General features: G+C 48.6%; 1 protein-coding gene across 6 annotated transcripts in view; it reads left to right on the forward strand.

Annotated features, from left to right (window-relative positions):
- The window catches only part of St3gal2 (ST3 beta-galactoside alpha-2,3-sialyltransferase 2), a 51115-nt gene that overhangs the window by 18731 nt on the left and 9448 nt on the right, over window positions 1-22936 (forward strand). For 2 of the 6 annotated variants that reach the window (XM_039097961.2, XM_006255625.5), the window contains exons 2-4: window positions 564-674; window positions 15556-16920; window positions 21136-21329. In XM_039097961.2, coding sequence (XP_038953889.1) covers window positions 16582-16920; window positions 21136-21329 — 533 coding nt within the window. In that variant the 5' untranslated portion in view covers window positions 564-674; window positions 15556-16581. Of the gene's footprint in view, window positions 1-563; window positions 675-1448; window positions 1647-15555; window positions 16921-20966; window positions 21060-21135; window positions 21330-22936 lie in introns of those variants that run through there. The other 4 variants (XM_006255626.5, XM_039097962.2, XM_006255627.5 and 1 more) reach the window with 4 other exon arrangements.

The following is a 22936-nucleotide window of genomic DNA, read 5'->3' on the forward strand; positions in this document are numbered from 1 at the left end:
ACCCTGTTTGGATTTGTCACTGCCTGGAGACAGCCACCTCTAGGGCCAGCATACCTCAGCATGCCTGTTGGCCTCATCCTCTGGCCTGGTGCCGATCTGTCTCCTGTCTCAGTCACCCATCCCTCCGATAATCTTTGCTTCTTCTCTACCCACCCCCTTCCCCACCCAGGGCTCGTTTGCTTTGTGTGTGTGGGTGCCTCCTTCCTTGGTTTGCCAGGGGACTGGCATTTACATGGCTGTGCCTTTTGGCAGTGTCTTCTGCTGAGTAAGCCTTCGCTATACCTGCTCTTGACACAGTGCTCGAGCCCTGGATGATCCCACAAGCTGCCGTGGTTCTTCAGCAACCGATGTTGGCAGGAACTGCGGCAGTCTCTCCACCAGGTTCCTTCCTCCCACTGGGCCACAAGAATAGAAACTGATAAGAAGTTGGCTTGGTGGGTGGGTGGGTTAGCCGAGGATTTTTTTAGGTTGGGGGAGTGGGGGAAGAGTACTTGGCAGTCATATGGTCTTGATGAAGGAAGCAGATAGGAGCTTGACCACAAAGCTATGTTTCCATCCTACAGTGCTGTTTCCTGCCTTTGATTGGATGGGGCCCAAGAGTCAGACATGTTTCCAGAGCCTGGCACCCTCTACAAGCTACGTGTTCATACAGAATCACAAGAAATCCAGAGAATGTAAGGACGGGATGGATTTTTTTTTTTTAAGACGGGAGAGATTAAATATTGTGTATAGATTTATTTACTTATTACATATAAGTACACTGTCACTGTCTTCAGACACACCAGAAGAGGGCATCAGACCTCATTACAGATGGTTGTGAGCCACCATGTGGTTGCTGGGATTTGAACTCAGGACCTCTGGAAGAGCAGTCAGTGCTCTTAACCACTGAGCCACCTCTCCAGCCTGATACACACATTTGTAATCTAGCACTTGAAAGTCTGAGGCAGGGCTTACAAGATCTTACCATGTCACTTTGGCTAGCCTGGAACATGCTATATAACCAGAGTGGTTTTGAACTCCCAGGGGTCTGCCTACTGGTGATGTGCCACCACGCTCAGCTGCAGCTGCTCCTGCTCCAAGGTTTTATTTATTTTATGTGTATGAATGTTTTGTCTGCATGTATGTAAGTGGACCATGGGCATACAGTGCTCAAGGAGGCTGGAAGAGGACATTGACTGCCCCAGAAGTGGAGTTATAGAAGGTTATGAGCTTCTATGTAGGTATTGGGGACTGTACTTGGTCCTTCTGCAAGAGCAGTCAGTGCTCTTAACCACTGAGCCATTTCTCCAGCCCCAGAACAGGTCTCCTAAAACTCATTTTGCTCACAATCCCAATTCACTTGATATGCTTTTATGAGTCTCTATGTAGGTGTATAAAACAGGTGGACAAGTCAAATATTTACCGGTGGTAAATCGTAAAGAATATTTATAATTTTTATTGGTTTGAAGGAAAATTTGAAATCCAGGGAGAGCTCTTCCTGTCCCACCACAAGGCTGCATTGGTTAATTTAGGAGAACAATTGCCCTGTGGCCCTAACTGCTGGCTCCCCTTCCTTGGCTGCATGTCCTTGCTGAGAATTGTGGCGTGGCGAGGCCTGTGACCATCTGATTCCTGACCTTTGGGCTCATGGGCTGGAGAGTATCCAGGTAACCAGCTGAGAGACAACCTGTCCTGCTTGCTTTGGTCCCCTTTCTCCCAGAGTGAGTGTTGGAATGGGATCAGGTTTCATTCTCTGTGTGTCTGTCTCTATGCAAAGGGCCTTACCACATCACCCGCGCCTGCCAGCAATCCTCTTGCCTCTAGTTCCTCCGCACTGGGATTTGGGGCTTATATCACCACACCCAACTCTTTCTTTGACCCGTCTTTTAGTCTTCCAAAACCAGGAGAAAGAATCTGTGTTTGGGAAGGGAGGGGTTAGGGAGCATCGGACTGACTAGTTGCTACCCTGACAGGGATAAAGCCTGGCCCTTTACCCCAAGGAGTACCTCACTTCTTCGTGAAGCCCTGGCTCTGCCCTCAGCGTTAGTGTCCCACACATGTTCGTTTGTCTGGGATAAGGCGTGGGGATGCCTCACCAGCTCCATGAAGACAGTGAGAATGCATTGCTTTGCTCCTGGACCAAGGGAGCTGACCGTGCTGTTAGAGAGGAGCCTGGAAGCTTGGTGGTGGGACTAGTGATACAGCTTAACAGGGAGGGCCGTGCTAGAGAAGGCTGGCTGCCAGTCTTCGTGTGGAACCCAATAAATACTTGTCGAATGACCTCACGCTCTGCTCCTTTTTCCTGTGAGTCAGAGTAGCCTCGGGATGCAGGGTAAGCAGGAGGACGAGGACCCTGGAGCTTTTCTGTGGCTCTTCCTCCGGCTTCGGATCAGTCATGACGTGAGCCAACAGCTGTGGCATCCACCTAGTGCTTCAAATACCATCTAAAGTGAAAACCAGAGAGGGGCCTAGTCTTGAAGAGACTGTGGCTGGGTGTTACTGTTCATTGAAGGTATTCGGAGAGTTCAGGTAGCAGATGAAAACCCCGAGTCTGGGCCACGTGAGCCCCTGTCTGGCTTTCCTTCAGCCAGCATTTCTTCACCCTAATTTCCACCCCTAAACCCTCCAGAGACCCTTGGATTTCTCGCTTTCAGTCTACAGCCATACCCTGAATGTGCCCTGTCTCAAGTGATTTCTCTCCTTCCCTTCTGCCTTTAGGGTTTCTGTTCATCCTTTGCTCCTCATGTCTAAGACCTCCAGGGGGACCCTCCTGGCTTTCCTAGGATCCTCCTGTTGGCTTAAGAGCTAGAGGGCTACAGTTTCGGGGTGGGTCTCAGAGAACTGTGTAGAATCTCCGTGGCAGCTGGACTGAGAGCTGATAAACTGCCCCACAGTGAGCACACATTTGTAGGAGTAAGGGCCAACCACGTCATGTCTGCCTCTGAGATCTCTGTGTTCCTGGAAGCCAGTACCTATCACCATGTGGCGTAATAGTGCCTGTGATTGGTCAGAGAGGGGGGCTGGGAAGCAAGATTGCTTGCCTCTGGGGGAGATTGTTCTCAGGGTTGGAAAGCTGACTGACCTGGCATGGGATCAAGTAGGGGGTTATGTGCAAGGCTAATGCCTCAGGATGCTCTCCAGGGTTGTGGGGCTGTAGGGTAGGAATTGCCCAAATTGAAGGGAAGCTAAGTGAACTGTGGTCCTCAGTTTGCCCCACCCAGGATGTCAGTTGGTGTACAGGGAGCCTTTTGCTTCTAATGTTTTCAGGACACCCTTTGAAAGGATGACTCTCACCTTACAGACAAGGGTCTAGATCAGAGAAGTCAAATGGTTAAATTGGGGACCAGTGGCAATGTCAGAATGTGAATTCAAATGTTGCCAAGTACCTACTTATTTTGGGAGGCTTTGAGCTTAGGTGGGTAGAGGAGTGTCTTTACTGCCAGCTCCCTAAGAGACCAAGGCAGAACCTGAGTTTGAGGCATTCCCAACTTAGTCTTAATTGTTTTATAAGCATATGGGAAAGGGCTGGTGCTGGTGGTAATAGCTAAGTGTACAGTACTTGACTAGCATGTGTAGCTCCCTAATACAAGTGATTTTAAAAAAATTAGAGAAAACCCTTCTGTATCCTGGGGACCAACGAGTGTGAGGCAGCGTGTAATTATTCCTTATCTTCATACTTACAAAGATACTTCAGACGGACCTGCCGGCACATGCCTGTGATTCCGAGGTTTCAGGGCTCCCCTCAGCTACACAGTGAGTTCTAGGCCAACGTGAGACTTTGTTTCAACAACTAAAAATGGAGTGTAATTGAGGTGTCTTAGTTGATAGGGGACTTGTTTAGCCTACATAAACACCAGGTATCTTAACCCTTCTCATAGTCCCAGCACTTGGGAAGTAGAGGCCAGAGGCTGAAGAATTCAGGAGCCTGGGGTACATGAAACCCTGTCTCCGAATAAGGTTTCAAAACTCTTTTCATAGTCAGTGTTCTTCTGATTCTCATAGCTTAAGGTTACTCATACAGAGATGATAGTTGGGCAAACGTTTACTGATGCCCATTCTAACATTTTTATCTGAATGGGTATTTTGCCTGTGTGTCTGTCTCTGTACCACATGGGAGCTGTGCTGAGATCACCAGATCCCCGGAACTGGAGTTAAGGAGGGCTGTGAGCTGGAGTTAAGGAGGGCTGTGAGCTGGAGTTAAGGAGGGCTGTGAGCTGGAGTTAAGGAGGGCTGTGAGCTGGAGTTAAGGAGGGCTGTGAGCTGGGTATTGGGAACTGAACCTAAGTGCTCTGGGGGAGCAACCAGTGCTCTTAACCAGTTACCTCTCTCTCTGGCCCCCTTATCGCCCATTCTATAGAAGACTATTTTGGGTCAGAGAGCAGGAAGAGATGATGGATTAGGAAGCACAGTTACTATGCCTTTAAGTTAATATATTTAATTTTGAGGTGGAGTCTCACTGTAGCCCAGACTAGGCTGGGACTGACTACAGTTCAGGCTGTAGATTTTATATTTTAAGTAAGAGAGGTATTTCCTTCTTTTTTACTTTCTTTTGTAGTTCTGGTTTAGACTCCATAAATGTGGGCTAGAGACCTCTTGTGATTCAAATGAGTTCATATCCCAAGAGGGTAAGGTCTGATTGGACACAAGCCTGGTTTTGAGGTCTCTGGTTGCTGTTTATGACCAGGAGTGTGACCTTGGCCTTGTGCAGAAGGTGATGAGTAACGTCTCAAGTATGTAGACACAGAGACAGTCAGGCATGCAGGCTCTTGGCCTGGAAAGGACATGGTGCACAGAAATAAAAACCGAGGCCAGGCCCTTCAGAATGCGTGGAGAGACTTGGTAAAGAGCAGAAGGAAAGAGAGTGGTCCGGAGAGGCAAGAGACTATGTTTATGGTTTCTTGGAAGTCAGGAGTGGTCAGCTGTAACAAACGGAAGTAACATAAACAAAGGCAGTGTCCCCGGAGCTGGGTGAGGTCGGCATCCGCACCTGGCAGGCTCAGCCTGGTATCCTTTTAGCCAGTTAAAAGCAGGAAGAGGAGATTCATTCAATGTGTCCATCCTGGGAAGAAGACAAAGAGATCCAGTGACCTCTTCCCCCAAGTTTGTCTTAGTTCCTGTTGTGAGTTTATATGTGCGTAGAGGGCCAGAGTTAGGACGCACAGCTGAGAAACCCAGTCAAGTTCCCCTGCCTGTCACTGTCTTGAGTGGTCGCTCCAGCCACGTGGTCTGACAAGCTGTCAGCATGGCGGGGCATCTCTTTCTGGGAGACAGGTGTCTGCTCTGGCTAGCTTGAAGTCTTCTTTCTCCCTGTAGGAGCTTCTTGGTGGTGGGGGTGGGGGCAGAGGTAATTCCAACCCCTTGGAGTGCCTTGTTTCAATAATCTGATCACCAAAGTAAGGAAAACAAGCGCTTCTCCCCTGTTTAAAAAAAGACTTACCTAGCCAGGCCTGGTGGCACACACCTTTAATTCCAGCGCTCAGGAGGCAGAGGCAGGCAGATCTCAGTGAATTCCAGGTCCACAAAGCAAATCCAGGACAACCAGGGTTCTGTTACACAAAGAAACCCTGTCTCAAACAAACAAAACGAGGGGCTGGAGAGATGGCTCACAGGTTAAGAGCATTGGCAGTTCTCCCAAAGGTCCTGAGTTCAATTCCCAGCAACCACATGGTGGCTCACAACCACCTGTAATGAAATCTGGTGCCCTCTTCTGACTTGTATGCATACATGCAGGCAGAACACTGTATACATAATAAATAATCATTTTTAAAAAACAAACAAAACAAAAATTGTATGTGTGCCTGTGGGGTGTGTGTGTGTGTGTGTGTGTGTGTGTGTGTGTGTGTGTGTGTGTGTGTTGTTGGTGTTGCTGTTTTTTCAGAGAAGAAAGGTACAGGGTACATATTGCTACATAGTGCTACACCATGAACCTAATTTTTGTCTCCATGCTTCTCATTGTCTCATTCTCAAGTCTATGGCTACACAGGCTCAAGACTGAAACCAGCGGGTCAGACACACTAAGTAGGTCTCCTGCCACCAAGACACCACCCCAGCCACAACTCTAGTTACATGATCATTATAAAAAATCTCAGTCTCTCTCTGTCCCCAAACCCTTTCTCCCTGAATTGCCCAAGACAGCCTCAGATGCCTGGGAACTATCCGTTCCCTCACGTCAGTCTCTCAAGGAGGTGGGGCGGTGACATGGCATCTTGCGTACCTCGAAATGTTTTACATTTATTTATTGGAGGGAGAGGTCAGGCACATCACAGTAGATATGTAGAGATCAGAGTCCAACTTTTTTTTTCCTTTTTTTTTTTTCGGGGCTGGGGATCGAACCCAGGACCTTGCACTTCCTAGGCAAGCGCTCTACCACTGAGCCAAATCCCCAACCCCCAGAGTCCAACTTTTGGGAGCTGGTTCTCTCCTTCCACCATGCAGGTTCTCTGGGAGTCTACTTCAGGCTGTCAGACTTGGCAGCAAACACCTTTACCGACCGCGCAGTCTGATCAGCCCAGTGCGTCTATTTCTCTACTAACTGTTAGCATTGGTAATCTGTTCCTTCCTTGACAGATCTCTCTCTCTCTCTCTCTCTCTCTCTCTCTCTCTCTCTCTCTCTCTCTCCTCTTTTATTTTTCCCCTGAGACAGGGTTTCCCTGGTTGGAAGTCACTCTGTAGACCAAGCTGGCCTGAACTCGGAGATCCGCCTGTCTCTGCCTCAAGCGCTGGGATTAAAGGCATGTGCCACCATTCCCAGCAAGTAGCAACTTCCCTTCAGTTTGCTTTCCCAGGCCCTAAGTTTGTATAGATGCCCAAGTTTCTGTTTCCAGGCTCAGACCAGCAGACCTGTGAGCTTCAACCCTGCTTTGTCCTCTGTGTTTCTGGTCAGTTCTTACCCATGCTTAGTGATTGTGGTTGTGGCTGTGAGGGTCTGAGGGTGGGGTGCGGTTGTGTTACTGGTTTTAGAATTTTATCCTTTATGTATGACTCCTGTGTTTAGAGTATAGATTTACAGTGCCGTCTTGACGGGATGCATTGGATAGACTATTCATATCAGGGAACTGGCATCCCTGCCAATACCTGTCTCTTGGGAAGGAATATCAACCCATCTCTAACAAGATTGATAGAAGTCTAGCCAACGCTGGAGGAAGCCGACTGACACGTCCCGGGGCGAGCTGACAAGCACCAGTTAACACCACTCTCCTGTTCATCTCCTTTAGTCCAGTTCACAGCAGACAGGGGCAGGCTGTGCTGCCAGGACAAATGGGATCTTTCAGATAAGACCTGAACAAGATAAGAACTCACTGACAGCCAGGTGAGGTGGCGCATGCCTTTAGTCCCAGCACTCAAAAGACAGAGCAGGTGGATCTCTGTGAGTGTGAGGCCAGCTGGTCTACAGGGTGAGTTTCAGGACAGCCAGAGCTACGCAGAGAAACCTTGTTTTGAAACACCCCCGCCCCGTGCCAAAACATAAAAAATAAAAACACCTCATGGCCTAGAGCAGCCTCTGTACTTCCTTAGCACGTGATTCCAGCCTTTTGCCTGGCCAGTGAGTATGCTTATTGGCTATATGGATGCTCTTGAAGAAAAGCCCGTTTGGCTATTCTCAAGCCCCTTGCTCGTCTGCTGAGGCCCAATCTCGATTTTTAACATGCTTAAGGAGAGCAGCAGGTCCAGGTGTGAGTGCCTGTAGTGTTAGCTCTCGGAGACAGAACAGGAGGATACATAGAAAGACCCTGCCTCCTACCCTAAGTAAATAAAGGCAGGAAGGCAATCGTACCATCACCAGCATGCCTGAGAGAGATTCTTGTGGGGGCCGAAGAGATGGCTCACGCATGATTCAGAGTGTACTTTTCTCACAGAGGACCAGAGTTCAGTCAGCCCTAAGAGATAGCTCCTTCGTTCTTCAAGTGATACTGGGCTACGTTTATACCAATGCCTTGTTTAAAGAAAGAGACTGACTACGGTTCGCTTTGGTCAGTCTTGCTTCATTTCTCGGGTCTGGGTCTTAACTTCCTAAACAGGTCAGTATTCTGTTGGCGGGAAAGGCAGAGAGGCACTGTTAATGGGGAGCAGTAGTGTCTGCTGCCACAGATGCCAAGTATACACTCGGGGGTGGGGAATGAGGAGGAGGAGATGGGAATGTGTGGGGATCAGAGAGAATCCAGGGAATGTTCTTCAGGAACCTTTGCTTTTGAGACAGGGTCTCTCATACCCTAAGAGGCTCTGGGATCTGCCTTCCCCAGCCCTGGGATTACAAGTATTTGCTACTGCACCAGGGTTTTTAAAATGTGTTTGTTTTTTTTTTTTTTTTAGAAATCAAGCTCAGGTCTTTATCCTTGCATGGGAAGGCACTTCCTGATTGTGCGGCCTTTCCAGCCTCTAACTTAGATTTTTAATTTAAAAGAAAGGAAGAAAGAAAGAGAGAAAGAAAGAAAGAAAGCCAGAATTGTTAAGTGCATCAATCAGAGAGGCAGGGAGTTAAAAAAAAAAAAAAAGATAGAGACTTTACTTACTAAGTCACACCAAGTTTCTGTCATTTTCTTTTTTTTTTTTTTTTTTTTTTTTTTTTGATTCTTTTTTTTTTTTTTCGGAGCTGGGGACCGAACCCAGGGCCTTGCGCTTCCTAGGTAAGCGCTCTACCACTGAGCTAAATCCCCAGCCCCTAGTTTCTGTCATTTTCAAACCTAGGTTTCAATAGGAAAATGCACGTATGCTAACAGTTTAAGATGCTTATAAGAAGAGGAATTTAATTTTTAAACCAAGAAAAGAAAAAGTGCTATAGGGAGGGGATACTACATCAGTTCAAAAAAACTAAAGAAAACACAGTAGGGAAAATGCAAAGCAAGATGTAACATGAGAACAACTATATGAATATAGTGATAGTTGATGGGAGAAAAGACAAGGGGGCTACCCAGGTGTGGTGGTGCACACTTGTCACCCCAGCATTGGGAAGAGTGGTAGAGAGATTGCTGCACATGGAGGCAGCCCAGGCTACATAGCAAGACCCTGTCTCCACAAATGAAAACGAGTGGCTTGAGAGCCAGCTTAGCTGTCAGGAGCGGATTTTCCAGAGGACCTGAGTTTGATTCTCAGAAAACACCTCTGGTAGCTTGCACTCCAGCTCCAGGGGATCTGTCTCCTTCCCCTGGCATTCCCGGACACCTGCTTGCACGTGCGCACAATCATACACACACACACATGTACACTCATACATACAAACAATAAAGTCTTTTTAAAAATGAAAATAAATATAGTGGAGAATGCTGGCATAAAAAGGCTCAAGGAAGCCGGGCCCACTGATGCACACCTTTTTTTTTTCTTTTTTTCTTTTTTTTTCGGAGCTGGGGACCGAACCCAGGGCCTTGCGCTTGCTAGGCAAGCGCTCTACCACTGAGCTAAATCCCCAACCCCTGATGCACACCTTTAATCCAAGTGAAGGCAGGCTGATCTCTGACTTGGAGCCAGCCTGGTCTACAGAGAGAGTTCCAGGACAGGCAGGGCTACACAGAGAAACCCTGACTTTAAAAAAAAAAAAAAAAAGCAAAAAAAAAAAAAAAAGCAATAACGGACTGGAGAGATGGCTCAGCAATTAAGAGCACTAGCTGCTCTTACAGAGGTCCCGAGTTCAAATCCCAGCAACCACATGGTGGCTCACAACCATCTGTAATGGGATCTGATGCCCTCTTCTGGTGTGTCTGAAGACAGCTACAGGGTACTCATATAAATAAATAAACAAATCTTTTTTTTTTAAAGAATATATATTTTAAAAAAACAGTACTTGTCACTCTTTCGAAGATCTAGTTTCAGTTACCAGCACCTTGCATGGCAGCATGGAACTATCCATAAGTCCAGGTCAGGGGATCTGATGCCCTCTCCTGGCCTCCACAGGCACCAGGCAGTACATGCAGGCAAAACACTCAGGTGGGTAAACAGAACAGGTACAGTGAGATGGACCAGCAGGTATAGGTTCACCGCCAAACCTTGATGACCTGGATGTCATCTTCAGGACCCACCTAGTGGAAGAAGAAACCCAGCTCTTTGCAAGTTCTCTGACCTTCACGCCCGTGCTGTGGCACACGGATACATAAGGAAATGTGATTTACAACAAAACTGAGCCAGCAAGATGGCTCAGTGGGTTAAAGCGCTTGCCCTTAATGCTGAGAACCTGAGTTCGATTCCCTAGGACCCACATCCTCTAAAAGAATGGACACCTAAAACTGTTGTCCTTATTTCATGTGTGTGTTTTGCCTGCATGTGTATCTGTGAACCACGTGTGAATTGTGCCTATGGAAGTCAGAAAAGGACTTCAGATTGTCTGGATCTTATAAGCAGATGCTTATAAGCCACAAGGTAGATGCTGGGAATAGAACCTAGGTCCTTTGGAAGAGTAGCCAGTGCTCTTAGTTGCTGAGCCATCTCCCCAGCTCCAAGAAGTAACAACAACAAACCTTTAAGGGCCTCTTAAGTGGAAGTCAGAGGACAACTTTGTGGAGTTGATTCTATCCACTTTTTCATGGGTTATAGTGATCATTTTTACCATCAAACACTGAGCCATTTTGGGATGGCTCTGGGTCTCTTACTCAAGATAATGACGGAGTCCTCAGGGCATCTTTTGTCCAGTTCTAGTTGTCGCCTCACCCAGGAGTTGGCCCCTAATGATGTGCTGGCAGGAATCGACAAAAAAGAGAACTTTTGGTGGAATGTCCCAGTTGGTAGAAAAAGTCTGTTTGAAAGGTTTATGGAAGATGCAGTGGTCTTAAAGCGCTCATTTTTGTCTGGCCGACCTGTGATTCCTGATCAGCAATAGTAAAAGAGAAGCCCCAGATGTGCCTGGGGTTCATAAGGCATCCTGACCTTTCAGCAGTAGACTGATTTTCTGTCTTCAAGAGGAAGCTTTAGGGCACACAGGCTTTGCAGGAATGGTCGGAGAGAGCTCTGCTCCCCGCCCCTATCTTTCACGCCCTCCTTTGACTTTTCTTGTCTGTGGCTGTCAGGAAGGTGTTCAGCTGTGCTGATCTGAGACTCTACTAGCCTGCGTTTCATTAGGTTATTTCTGTGCCTGGTCTCCTGGGATCTGACCGAGATGGGCTCTGAAGACACTGTAGCCTACGGTATATTCCCCTTCCCAGCACCCTTTGCTGCATTTAACACTGTGCTGCTGAGAGCCTCCCTTGGGCTTTCATTTTTAATTTGTTCTGTGGGAGCCTCCTCTGGCCACGGATTCCCTGCCTATAAAAAGCTGGGGGAAAAGAGGAAGCAGGTCCATCTGACTCTTGAAGGGCTGAACTTCTGGGTGCCACAGAGGTGCATGCAGTGTTTGAGGCTGAGACAAGAGGATTGCCACGAGTTTCAGGCTAGTCCAAGCTACAGAGTAAGACACTGTCTTTGGTTGGGAGGGTGGGTGCCCACCCACTCCCCACCATATGGAATTCACCCTTTTGAAGTATACATTTAAAACTACCCCTCCCCACCACCACCTCACTTGTTTGTATGCGGGATGGGGCACACACACTGGTGGAGGTCAGAGAACAACTTGTGGAAAGTCGTTTCTCAAAGTCTGCCATGTGGTCTGGTCCCTCACCTCCAGTGATCACCAACACCAAGGCTTGGTGTACACACTTTTATCTGTTCAGCCATTTTCTGGCTCAGTCTGCTAATATCTTGTAGCCCCGACTGGCCTTGGATTCTTTCATTGTTGAGGTCACAGGTATGAACCACCATGCCTACCTCCAATGTAATTTCTAAAACCCAGAAAGTGTCCAAAATAAAACATATCAGTCTTTTTTTAAAAAAAGATTTATTTGTTACATATTAATTACACTGTCTCTGTCTTCAGACACACCAGAAGAGAACATCAGATCCCATTACAGATGGTTTCGAGCCACCATGTAGTTGCTGGGATTTGAACTCAGGACCTCTGGAAGAACAGTCCGTGCCTTTAGCCACTGAGCCATCTCTCCAGTCCCACCATATCAGTTTTTAGTGAGGTGGGAATGAAGAAAACTGCATCCAAATCCCCTTGATTCTCTCTGCAGTTTTGAAGCTCTTTTCCTGAGAAAGCAGGTTGTCCCAGACAGCCCATTCTGTGCCCAGAAACAATGAGAGCCATTTGTGAAACACTTAGTTAAACCAACTATGAAGAGGGACAGCTGGGTCTGCACTCACGGTTCAGCAAGCATCATGGGCAAAGCATTCTCCTGGATCTTGGATGGTCGATTGAAGCCCATGGCATAGACTCCTTGGAGAAGCTGTGGTTCCCTGGGAGGAAGGGTAGAGATAGAGTGCATTTCTAGAAATTTTTTTTTTTGTTTAGACAGGATCTAGATATGTAGCCCAGATTGGCCTGAACTTAACAACTGTAAAACACAGTGCCCTCAAATTCAGAGAGATAACACCTGACTTCGTTTTTTACTCTCCTCCCTCCCCCTCTCCCTCCCCCTCTTCCTCTCCGTCCCCCTCCCCCTCCCCCTCTCCGTCCCCCTCTCCGTCCCCCTCTCCCTCCCCCTCTCCTTCCCCCTCTCCCTTTCTCCCCCGCTCCTCAGTTTGTTGAGACAGGGTTTCTTCTCTGTGTAGCTTTGGCTGCCCTGGAACTCACTGTGTAGACAAACGTGGCTTCACAGTCTGAGATCTGACTACCTCTGCCTCCCGAGTGCTGGGATCAAAAGTGTGCACTACCATTCGGCGAGGCCCTGTCTCTTTATGGAGTTTAGGCTAAATGAAGACTGTCCATGTAGCCCATGAGATCTTGAACTCATGATTCTGCTCCCTTTGCCTTTAAAGTGCTGAGACTATAGGCATGAATACCACACCTCAGTCCCAGTTCCTTACACTTTACATGGGGGGATGTTCATGGACTTTCATGGGTATTTCAGTAGCTGTGAAGTGGAGGGATCTCATTTAGGATACCTAGGACAACAGGAACTCACCACTAGAAATGAGATAAATAGGGGCCAGCATTAGATGACCTTGGGGGTGAGAGTTTGTGTTTAGAGGCTTCTGGTACCTTCCCCTGCCCCCTTTGCTCTGTCTGTCTACTCTGAGCTTAAACTCTCAGGATCAGAGCGGACGCAGGGGTTCTAAGGCAGAACGTTTTGCTCATATCCGCTCTGCTCTTCCCTAGACATATTGCCGAACGGGGACTTTTTTTCTGTCCCTATCAAGTCAGTCCAATGATATCTGGTGACCTGGCACTGAGTCAGTGACAGTCTGGCAGAGCTGTTTCCTCTGGAAGTCTCTGCCCTGCACCCACTTTCATAGTCACAGAGGGGTCCCTTCATTAAAAAACAAAACAAAAACAGCAACAACAACAAAACCCACTCATCTCCCCTGCTGAAGCTCCTCATTCCTTCAACTCTATAAAAAACTCCCACCTTGATGATAATGGACTGAGTCTCTGAACCTGTAAGCCAGCCCCAATTCAATGATGTCCTTATAAGAGTTGCCTTGGTCATGGTGTCTGCTCACAGCAGTAAGACCCTAACTAAGACACCTTCTAATCCTTTCAAATTGTGCTATTCCCTGGGGACTAAGCATTCACACTTATGATGTGTTGGCCATTCTTACTCACGTTACTACAGTGGCTTTAAACTCAAATGATTCTCTTGCCTTTATGTTCTGATGCTAGGATTAAAAAACAACCGGTATTTAATTATTTGTGTGTGTACATTTGGACATTAGAGGAAAATTTAAGTCAGTTCGTTCGTTTTGTTTTGTTTTCTTTTGTTGTGAGGCAGGATTTCTCTGTGTAACACAGAAGGCTGTCCTAGAACGTGATTTGTAGTCCAGGCTGGCCTCCAACTCACAAAGATCTGACTTCCTCTGCCTCCTGAGTGCTGGGATTAAAGTCCTAAGCCACCACACCAGGCTACGGAGTCAGCTCTTTTCTTCTCCTATGTGGGTCCCAGGGATTGAATTTGGGTCTGTAGGTGTGGTAGAAAGGCAGAAAATTCCTTGTCACAGGCATTGAATCGGGCCAGGTCTCGAAGCTCACTGCCACTCAAAAGGCCCTGCGAGGTCTTAAGCAAGTGCTCTCACATCTATAAGCGTCCTTTTCCTGATCGAGAATGATGTCTTCCCTGTCACAAGGTGCTAATACGGGTCCTCGATGACTCTGTGTCTCAACATCACTGAAGAAATTTGAGCCATCACAAACTGAGGGGGCAGGGGTTTTGTCTCTTTCCTCTTCGTTTTTAAAAGACGTATTTGTTTTTATTTTAGGTGTGTGAATGTTTTGTTTACATGTAAATCTGTGTGTCACGTGCTTGCCCGGTGCCCCAGGAGGCCAGGCGTGGGTAATGGATCCCTCTAGAAATGGAGTTATAGATGATTACGCGCTGCCCTGCGGCTTTGGGGACTGGGTCGGGTTTTCAGAAAAGCATCCAGTACTATTCACCCCTGAGCCGGCTCCCTCATTGCCCCCATTTTAATTGTTTTAATTGAGTCTGTGGGATGGGTTGGGGTCACAGGTGGCCTGAGATGGGATCAGAAGCGCACAACTCTTTAGAGACGAGTCTGTCTTTTAAGTGTGTTCTGGGGAATTGAACAAAGGCTGTTAAACTTGTGCAAGGGTTTGCCCACTGAACCCTCTTGCTGATTTTTTTTTTGCCACAGCAGCCAGAGAACCCTAGTGTGTCTGGCTGGAGATTTCAACAATGGATGGGGAGGGCTGCCAGACTGGGGGTCCATCAGAGCTCACTCTGGCTGGCTGGATTTACCCAGATGGTTTAAGAGATGCCTCGAGCATGGATTCAAACTCCTTTCCCTCAGGCCAGTGTGGCCTCTTCTCCCTGCTGTGTGCTAGGACAGTATGGAGCCTCAGGCTGCTGGGACCAACTGGATGGGACTCTAGGAGTTCATTTTGTCCTTAAAACACAGATGAAGGCAATTGCCTGGGGTGGGTGGGGTGGTTGGTGTTTGTTTCGAGACCAGAAACCTCCTGACATGTCTTTCCCTGTATATCAGAGCAGGAAGGATTTTGTTCATGGTTCACTGAACCAATCAGAAATGTTGCTGAACAGTGCACACCTGAGAGATCAGGGACAAGTTTCTGCCAGCATCCTGTGGGCACTACACGTTCCCGGAGAGTGTTATGTAGGGGAAGCCATTCTCAGGCCTTAGGGATCTTCCCTAGGCCAATTTCCCCTCAGCTTTGTCCAAAAGTAACTAACTGGGCAAGGCTTTCTAAATGGAGAGGGTTAGCCCTTGCCATCGTGCCCAGGGGAAATTAACTTAGTCCTTGTCTATTCTCAGGCTAATTAGTGAAGGTATGGTCCTCGAGGCTGGGAGTTAGGCAAAGAGAGTATCCGTGGATGGTTTGAGGAGACAGCCCTTTCTTTTGTCTACCCTTGTGTTGACCAGCATCTCTTACTGCTGGCACAGAGGGAGAGAGAGAGAGAGAGAGAGAGAGAGAGAGAGAGAGAGAGAGAGAGAGAGAGAGAGAGAGAAAGAGAGAGAGAGAGAGAGAGAGACAGAGAGAGAGAGAGAGAGAGAGAGAGAGAGAGACAGAGTGAGTATGTGTGTGTGTGTGTGTTCAGGTTCTACTGTCTAGCTGCATATTCCTTTTTCCTCTCTGAATTTCAGGGTCATGCTGTGGCAGCCTGGCGCCTGACAGGTGTGGAAAAGCCTGCCAGGGGATCACTGCTGGGAGGAGCCAAGGACAGGACAGCCTCACCCCAGAAGCAGGGGTGGGCAGAAGCTGCCCTGCCAGGGCCAACGGTCCCAGGAAGGAGTCTGGAGTCCTAATGAGGAGCCCCGCACCAGCTCTGCCCACCCACATGGCGTAGTGTCTGGCATCTTGCTAAGCAGCAGCTGTCCCCAGCTCCAGAGGACCCCACAGGATGCACGGACGGACGAGTAGGCGTTTGTGATCGACTGTGCCCCTGCAGCAGGAGGCTCGATCTCCAGGAGAAAGGACCAGCACCTCTGATGAGAAGCAGCAGTCCAGACGCTATGGAGAAAGTCTTGGTTTCTGCAACCCTGACGCCAGCGGAGATCACTGAGATTATTGGGTTTTTTTCTGGCCTTCAGTCATTCTCTTTTCCCCTGGCCAAGGAGTTGGGCCAGGACGGCCTGCAAGTGTGATGAGGACTCGTGCATGGGATGCAGGCCTCCTAAAGCCCGTGTGTTCTCTGCTGTAATCAGGGTTCCAGGGATTCCCCACTGCAGGGGAGGAGGGGCTGCCTTAGTGTCTGCTCATGAGCCACAAGGACCCAGACTGCTCCAGACTGGACCTTTTCAAGCCACCAAAGAGGGGGGTCCCCGGAGCTGGCAGCCAGCACTCACAAGGGACTAGAGGGCTGGGATGGACTGACCTCTGCCTTGACGGGGCGGCAGAAGGCGCAGAACCTTTGTGGCCCAGCTAGTGACTGAGAGACCCGATGAAGTTCTGAGCAGAGGCTCTAGTGGCTCAGGGACCGGGGGGAGGGAGGGAGGCCATTCCTGCTTTCTCCTTTTGTCGAGGGAAGGTGTGGCAAGAGTCCCCTGCCACACCTCGTGCCCCTATGCCCTTTCCACGTGCTGCCCAAACCAGCAGACTGCACCGTGGCTGGCCCCACAGTGGGCTGGGAAAGGATTGGCCACGGTGACAGCCGCCCCGTGGCCAGCACAATGAAGTGCTCCCTTCGAGTGTGGTTCCTCTCTATGGCCTTCCTGCTGGTGTTCATTATGTCTCTGCTCTTCACGTACTCACACCACAGCATGGCTACCTTGCCCTACCTGGACTCGGGGACTCTGGGCGGAACACACCGAGTGAAGCTGGTACCGGGCTATACTGGGCAACAGCGCCTTGTCAAGGAGGGGCTTTCGGGGAAAAGTTGTACCTGCAGTCGCTGCATGGGTGATGCCGGCACCTCTGAGTGGTTTGACAGCCACTTTGACAGTAACATCTCACCTGTCTGGACGAGAGATAACATGAACCTCACCCCGGATGTCCAGCGGTGGTGGATGGTAAGAACTGAAGCCCCCCCTCCATTTCCTTTTGTTGACTGCTTTCCGGAATGGGTCCCCTTTATTTTGGAGCTGCTGTGACCAGTCCCCCTTTTTGGATTTAGGCTGTCTGTCATCTTATGGCTCCCAGCACCCTGACAAAGCAGGAAGCCCATCTGATCTGAGCCGTATCCCTGGATCACAGATTGCTGATAGGCAGGATAAGTTTTGACCTGGAAGGAGAGAAATTACTATTTGTGGTGCTTGTAGGGGTCCAATGTAGCAACCCTGCCCCCAAAATGCTCTGGGCTCAGGTGGGCAGCACAGAAGGCCAGAGCAGTGTGAGTGGGGACCGGGAGGCCGTGCTTTTAGGTGGCAGGAAGCCACCCCACAATTGCAGCAAATGCTGCCCTGCTGGCAAGTGCCTCAGGCTTCACCCTCCAGCACCTACCTTATTTTTCCAAAATTCTTAATATTATTTGGGGTGTGCGTGCGTGCGTGCGTGTGTGCGTGTGTGTGTGTCTGCATGTGTGTGTGCGCGTGCGTGCTTAGGTTTCCAGGCTTGTGCTGTGAGCACCATTCCTTCCTGGTCTTCTTGCCTGCCAGGAGCCTGGATCTGTGTGCACAGTATATATACATTTTTTTCTTTTTTTTTTTTCGGAGCTGGGGATCGAACCCAAGGCCTTGCGCTTGCTAGGCAAGCGCTCTACCACTGAGCTAAATCCCCAATCCCGTATATATACATTTTTGTTTTAGTATGTGAATGGATGTTCTTCGTGTGTGTATTTCTCTGCCCTCAGAGGACTGAAGAGAGCTTTGGATCCCCTGGAACTGGAGTTGCAGACAATTGTGAGCCACCATATGGGTGTTAAGAATTGAACCCAAGACCTCAGGAGAGCAGCCAATGCTCTCCCGGGCTGAACCATCTCTCCAGCCCCTGTATGTGCTGTGCAGGTTTTAAGTGTGTGTGCATACATGCAGAATTAGGCCTGTGGAAGCCAGATGCTGTAAAGTATTGACTTAATCACTGTCCACCTTATTTTTGTGGTGGTCATGGGTCTTTTTGTTGTTTCCTTTAGTTTTTAGGAGACAGAGTCTCACTGTGTAGCTCTAACTGTCCTGGAATTCACTCTGTAGAACAGGCTGGTCCACCTGAGATCCACCTGCCTCTGCCTTCCGAGTGCTGGGACTAAAGGCATGTGCCACCGCACTGGCCGTCCCACCTTAATGTTTGGAATAGAGTCTCAAGAATCTACAGCTTGGTGATTTGGCTATTTGGCTAAGCTGGCCAGCCTGCGAGATCCCAGACGTCTGTCTGCATACCACTGGCACGAAGTTACAGAAACATGCTCCCCCATCTGGCTTTCCCACAGGTGCTGGGGATCTGAACTCAGGTCCCCCGTGCTTATATGATAGGAACTTACTGGTGGTCTATCCCCAGACTTAATAGATTTTTTTTTTTTTGGTTCTTTTTTTCGGAGCTGGGGACCGAACCCAGGGCCTTGCACTTCCTAGGTAAGCGCTCTACCACTGAGCTAAATCCCCAGCCCCGACTTAATAGATTTTTAAGACTGAACATCCTAATTGATAAATGTTGGCTCAGCTGGAAAAGATTGCTCTGGCTTGGGAGAGAGCATTGTAAGCCTCAGCCACTAAGGGAGGTGGAACACCGGAGCCTCAGAGGGGCCTGTAGCAGGTCCATCCCTGGTTTCCTAGGTCCCAAGACCTTTTTGCTTTCCTTGTCCTCCACCCTGCCCCCGTCATCACTGGAGCATCACTTCCTAGGTTCTGCAGGGCCATCTGGTTGTCTCCTGGGCCAAGAATGGAGCCCGCAGGCTGCCTGCTTTCCCTGGCATGGAGAGGCAGTTCCTGGTCCCCGTTCCTCCCACCAGTATAGGAGTAAGATGCCTCTCCTCTCGTTCTTCGTGGATGTGAGGATGTACACATTTATCAAGACCAGAACCGGTTTATTGGCCCAGATTAAATATTAGAGTCCTCCAAGACCAGCATCTATGGAGCACAGGTCCAGAGGAGGTCCACAGGACCTTAGCAGAGTCCTACATGTCACTTTCAGATACAACTTTGTTTTATGGAGAAAATCAAGGTTCAGAAAGTGCCCAGTATCTGCCTGGTGTTACAGTCTCCGCCATGGCCTCATCCCCCGGAGACAAGGCAGGCCTCTGGTCTCAGGGATGCACCTCAGAGTCTGTCTAGGCACTATGTTCCTCAACCCACACATCTTCCTGTTCCCCACAGCCACCCACTTTTGCCACAAAGTTGAGAATTCTTGTCTCAGAGGCAAACTTCTGCTCTAAAAGGTCTCTGGTTCCCTGAGCAGCTCCTGCTTGTCCACAGACAAACACAGGGGGCTGTGCCTTAGTCTACAGCAATGTCGTTAAGGCTGAGTGTTACGGCCAGGGCTTGGGGTGTACGAGGCAAGTGCTCCTTCCCAGAGCCGCTGCTCTCTGCTCTTGCTTGCTCCACAGCTTTCTCCACAGCTTTTCTTTGCTTGCTTGTTTTTGAGACAGGATTGCTCTGGGTAGCCCTGGCTGTCCTGGTACTCACTCTAGACCATGCTGGCCTTGAACTCAGAGCTTACTCTGCCTCTGCCTCTCAAGCACAGGGGTCACTGCCCTGCTCTTTTTTTTGGGGGGGGAGACATCCACTTGGCCTGACTCCTCAGAATCTCGAGTGTTGGGGTGAAGGTATATACCATTACGTTTGGCTTGGTTTAGTTTTTGTCTGGAGGCAGGGTCTCATCTAACCCTGACTGGCCTGGAACTAGCTTTGAACTCTCAAGAGATCTCTGCCTGTCTGTGCCCCCTAGGTGCAGAAGCATGCGCCCCCATACCTGACATTGCTGTTTCTTTGAGACAGGGTTTCATTATGTTTTCCCGGCCAGTGCCTTCAGGCTTAGGATCCTCTGGCCTCAGCCTCCTGAAGGCTCGTGGTATTTGTTTAGTTTTATTCCGTTTTGTTTTTCCGTGTCGTCCTGGCTGTCCTGGAGTTTGCTCTGTAGAGCAGGCTGGCCTGCTTCTTTTTGTCTGTGGCATTTCAAAGTGTTAGTTTTGAAGTATTTCAAAGGGTTAGTTGATGACCCTATCTCAGGGAACAAAATCCAGCCCACTGCTTTTATATTACCAATATTTAACATTCAGAGGATTTCGTGTGAAATCTATATTTTTAGTTCCTCCTGGAAATTTTCCTATGTGGCAACAGTTGGCTGGTTTTTCTTTTAAATATTTTTAAAATGTGTTCTCCCCCCACCATGTGTGTGTGTGTGTGTGTGTGTGTGTGTGTGTATAGTATGTGCATGTCACGTCATATGTGTGCAGGTCAGAGTCAGTTCTCTCCTTCAACTGTATGGGTCCTATGATTTGGATGTTGGTCATTAGGCGTGGCATCGAGTGCCTTCACCTGAGACATCTCAGTGGCCCATGGATTTCCTTTTTTTTGTTGTTTTTTTTTTTTTTTGGTAGGCATATGACCTTTTGTTTGCTGTGCACCCCACCTCCTTTGTTCCTGTGTGTCACTGGCCTGGCCCCACTGAGCATTTGCACTGTGGCAGGGTATGCTGGTCTGCTTCTGTAATCCCAGCACTGAGGAGGCTGAGTCGAGAGGAACACTGTGTTCAGGGCCAGCCAGTGTTACTTAGCAATCTCAAAACCAGCCTGGGCTATAGGAGGAAGCCCTGTCTCTAACAAAACACAGTACTTAGCGGGTAGAGGAACAGAAGGACCAGGAGTTTAAGGCTAACCTCATCGACTTGGAGTCTTTGTTGATTGTTAGCAGTTTGGATTCTGGCTTTTGATGAGGAGGGAACCAGTTTTATTCCAGCCACAGGGCTGTGTAAGAACTCCCTGCACCTCCCAGAGGTTCAGAGTGGTTATAGACAAGTCCCCTGGAGACAGATCGAAAAGATTCCTAAAGATTCCTCTGCCTTATGGCCCAGGACCGTAAGCCCCTCCAAAGTGCCTCAGATAGCACTCAGACAGCCCCACCCTCACCTCAAGCCTCTCTGGAGCATTGGAGGGGCAGCTCATGACTGGCCACTGGTCTCTCTATAGTGAGACTGACTGAGAGTCAAGACTTTGCTACTGTGAAGAGAGAAGTCCCCCAGTGCTCAGGAAAGGGATTCCCAGACAGCCCTGTGCATGGAGGTCTGTATGCCTCTGGCTGAGGGGAAGTTTGAGGGGTGAGAGTTTTTCCATCCTCACTGCCCTCTCCCCTGCTCAGATGCTGCAACCCCAATTCAAGTCACACAACACCAATGAAGTGTTGGAGAAGCTCTTCCAGATCGTGCCCGGTGAGAACCCCTACCGCTTCCGGGACCCCCAGCAGTGCCGGCGCTGTGCTGTGGTCGGGAACTCAGGCAACCTTCGGGGCTCTGGCTATGGGCAAGAAGTGGACAGCCACAACTTTATCATGAGGTGAGCTCTCAGGGACCCAGGCAGGGGGACAGGGAAGACAGTCTGTAAAGCCTCCTTGTCTCTCTGGTTTTTGTTTGTTTGTGTTTGTTTTGTTTTGTTTTGTTTTTAACATTATTGAGTCTTCAGGATATGGAGGGCAGCTTATAGGAGCCCTTTCACCACATGGATCCTGCGAACTAAACTCAGATTTTCAGGTTTGGTGGCAAGCTCTTTTCTCCACTAAACCATCTTGCCAGCCTTCTTTGAACTTTCCTGTTCAGGTAAAAGTACCAGTTGCCCATGCCCTAAGGAAATGCCAGCACCCAGAGGCTCCAGTCTTGGTCTCTCTGACCAGGTTTTTGAATTGGGTGTTTTATGTGTGTTCAAAATACATTTTGGGAGCTGGAGAGGTGTCTGGGGGTTAAGAGCACTTGCTGTCCTTGCAGAGGACTGGAATCCAATCCCTAGTACCCACATGGCAGCTGAAAGTCATCTGACTCTGACTCCAGAGGGTCTAATACTCTCTTCTGACACAGTTGTTACATATACATACATGCAGGCAAAACATTTATACATATAAAATAAATTATTGGGGCTGGGGATTTAGCTCAGTGGTAGAGCGCTTACCTAGGAAGTGCAAGGCCCTGGGTTCGGTCCCCAGCTCCGAAAAAAAGAACCAAAAAAATAATAATAAATAATAAAATATTTTCCTCTCTGTAGCCCTGGGTCTTCTGGAACATACTCTGTAGACTAGGCTGGCTTCAAACTCAGAGATTTGCCTGCCTCTGCCTCGCAGATTAAGGAGTGTGCCACCACTGCCCAACAAAAAGTAAGTCCTTTTTAAAAGTTGCCTGGCGTGCACAAGACCCTGGGGTCAGTCCTGAACACTGCACACACCAGGATCACTGGCATATTCCTACCTCTCTGTTTGGTGTTAGAAGAACCTTAGATAACAGTCACATGACTCACAACTGCCAGTAAGTCCAGCACCAGGGAAATCTTACACTTCTGGCTTCCATGGTCATCTGTATTCACATGCTCATACCTACAGCCGTGTGTGTGTGTGTGTGTGTGTGTGTGTGTGTGTGTGTGTGTGTGTGTTTGTGTGTTTGTATATATACACATATATAGCATAGGTATACATATATATCATTATGTATGATGTGTATATATAATTTAATATAATTTAAAATAATAATAAATATTTTTTAAAAAGACTATGTTACTGGCAGAAAGTATTTCTGTTTTTTTTTTTTCAAAGGCAGGGTTTCTCTGTGTAGCCTTGGCTGTCCTGGAACTCACTCTGTAGAACAGGCTGGCTTTGAACTCAAGAGATCCACCCCCTGGTGTCTGGAGGTGTTCCTGTTACTGTCCATTCTCGTGTCCTTGGGGTACACTGAAGTGCTTATCTTCTTTTTCGAACAGTGGGATGGGTGTGGTAGCACACATTGATACGTCTTAGTTGCTGCAAGCTGAGGCTGAAACACCCCAAGTCCAGGGCCAACTGGAATACCATAGTAGGCTTCTGGCTTAAAAAAACATCTCAAAGCAGGGCATGAGGGTGCATGCCTTTAATCCCAGTGCTTGGGAGGCAGAGGCAAGTGGATCTCTGTAAGTTCGAGGCCAGC

This window comes from Rattus norvegicus, chromosome 19, assembly GCF_036323735.1.
Source record: "Rattus norvegicus strain BN/NHsdMcwi chromosome 19, GRCr8, whole genome shotgun sequence".
Taxonomy (NCBI): Eukaryota; Metazoa; Chordata; class Mammalia; order Rodentia; family Muridae; genus Rattus; species Rattus norvegicus.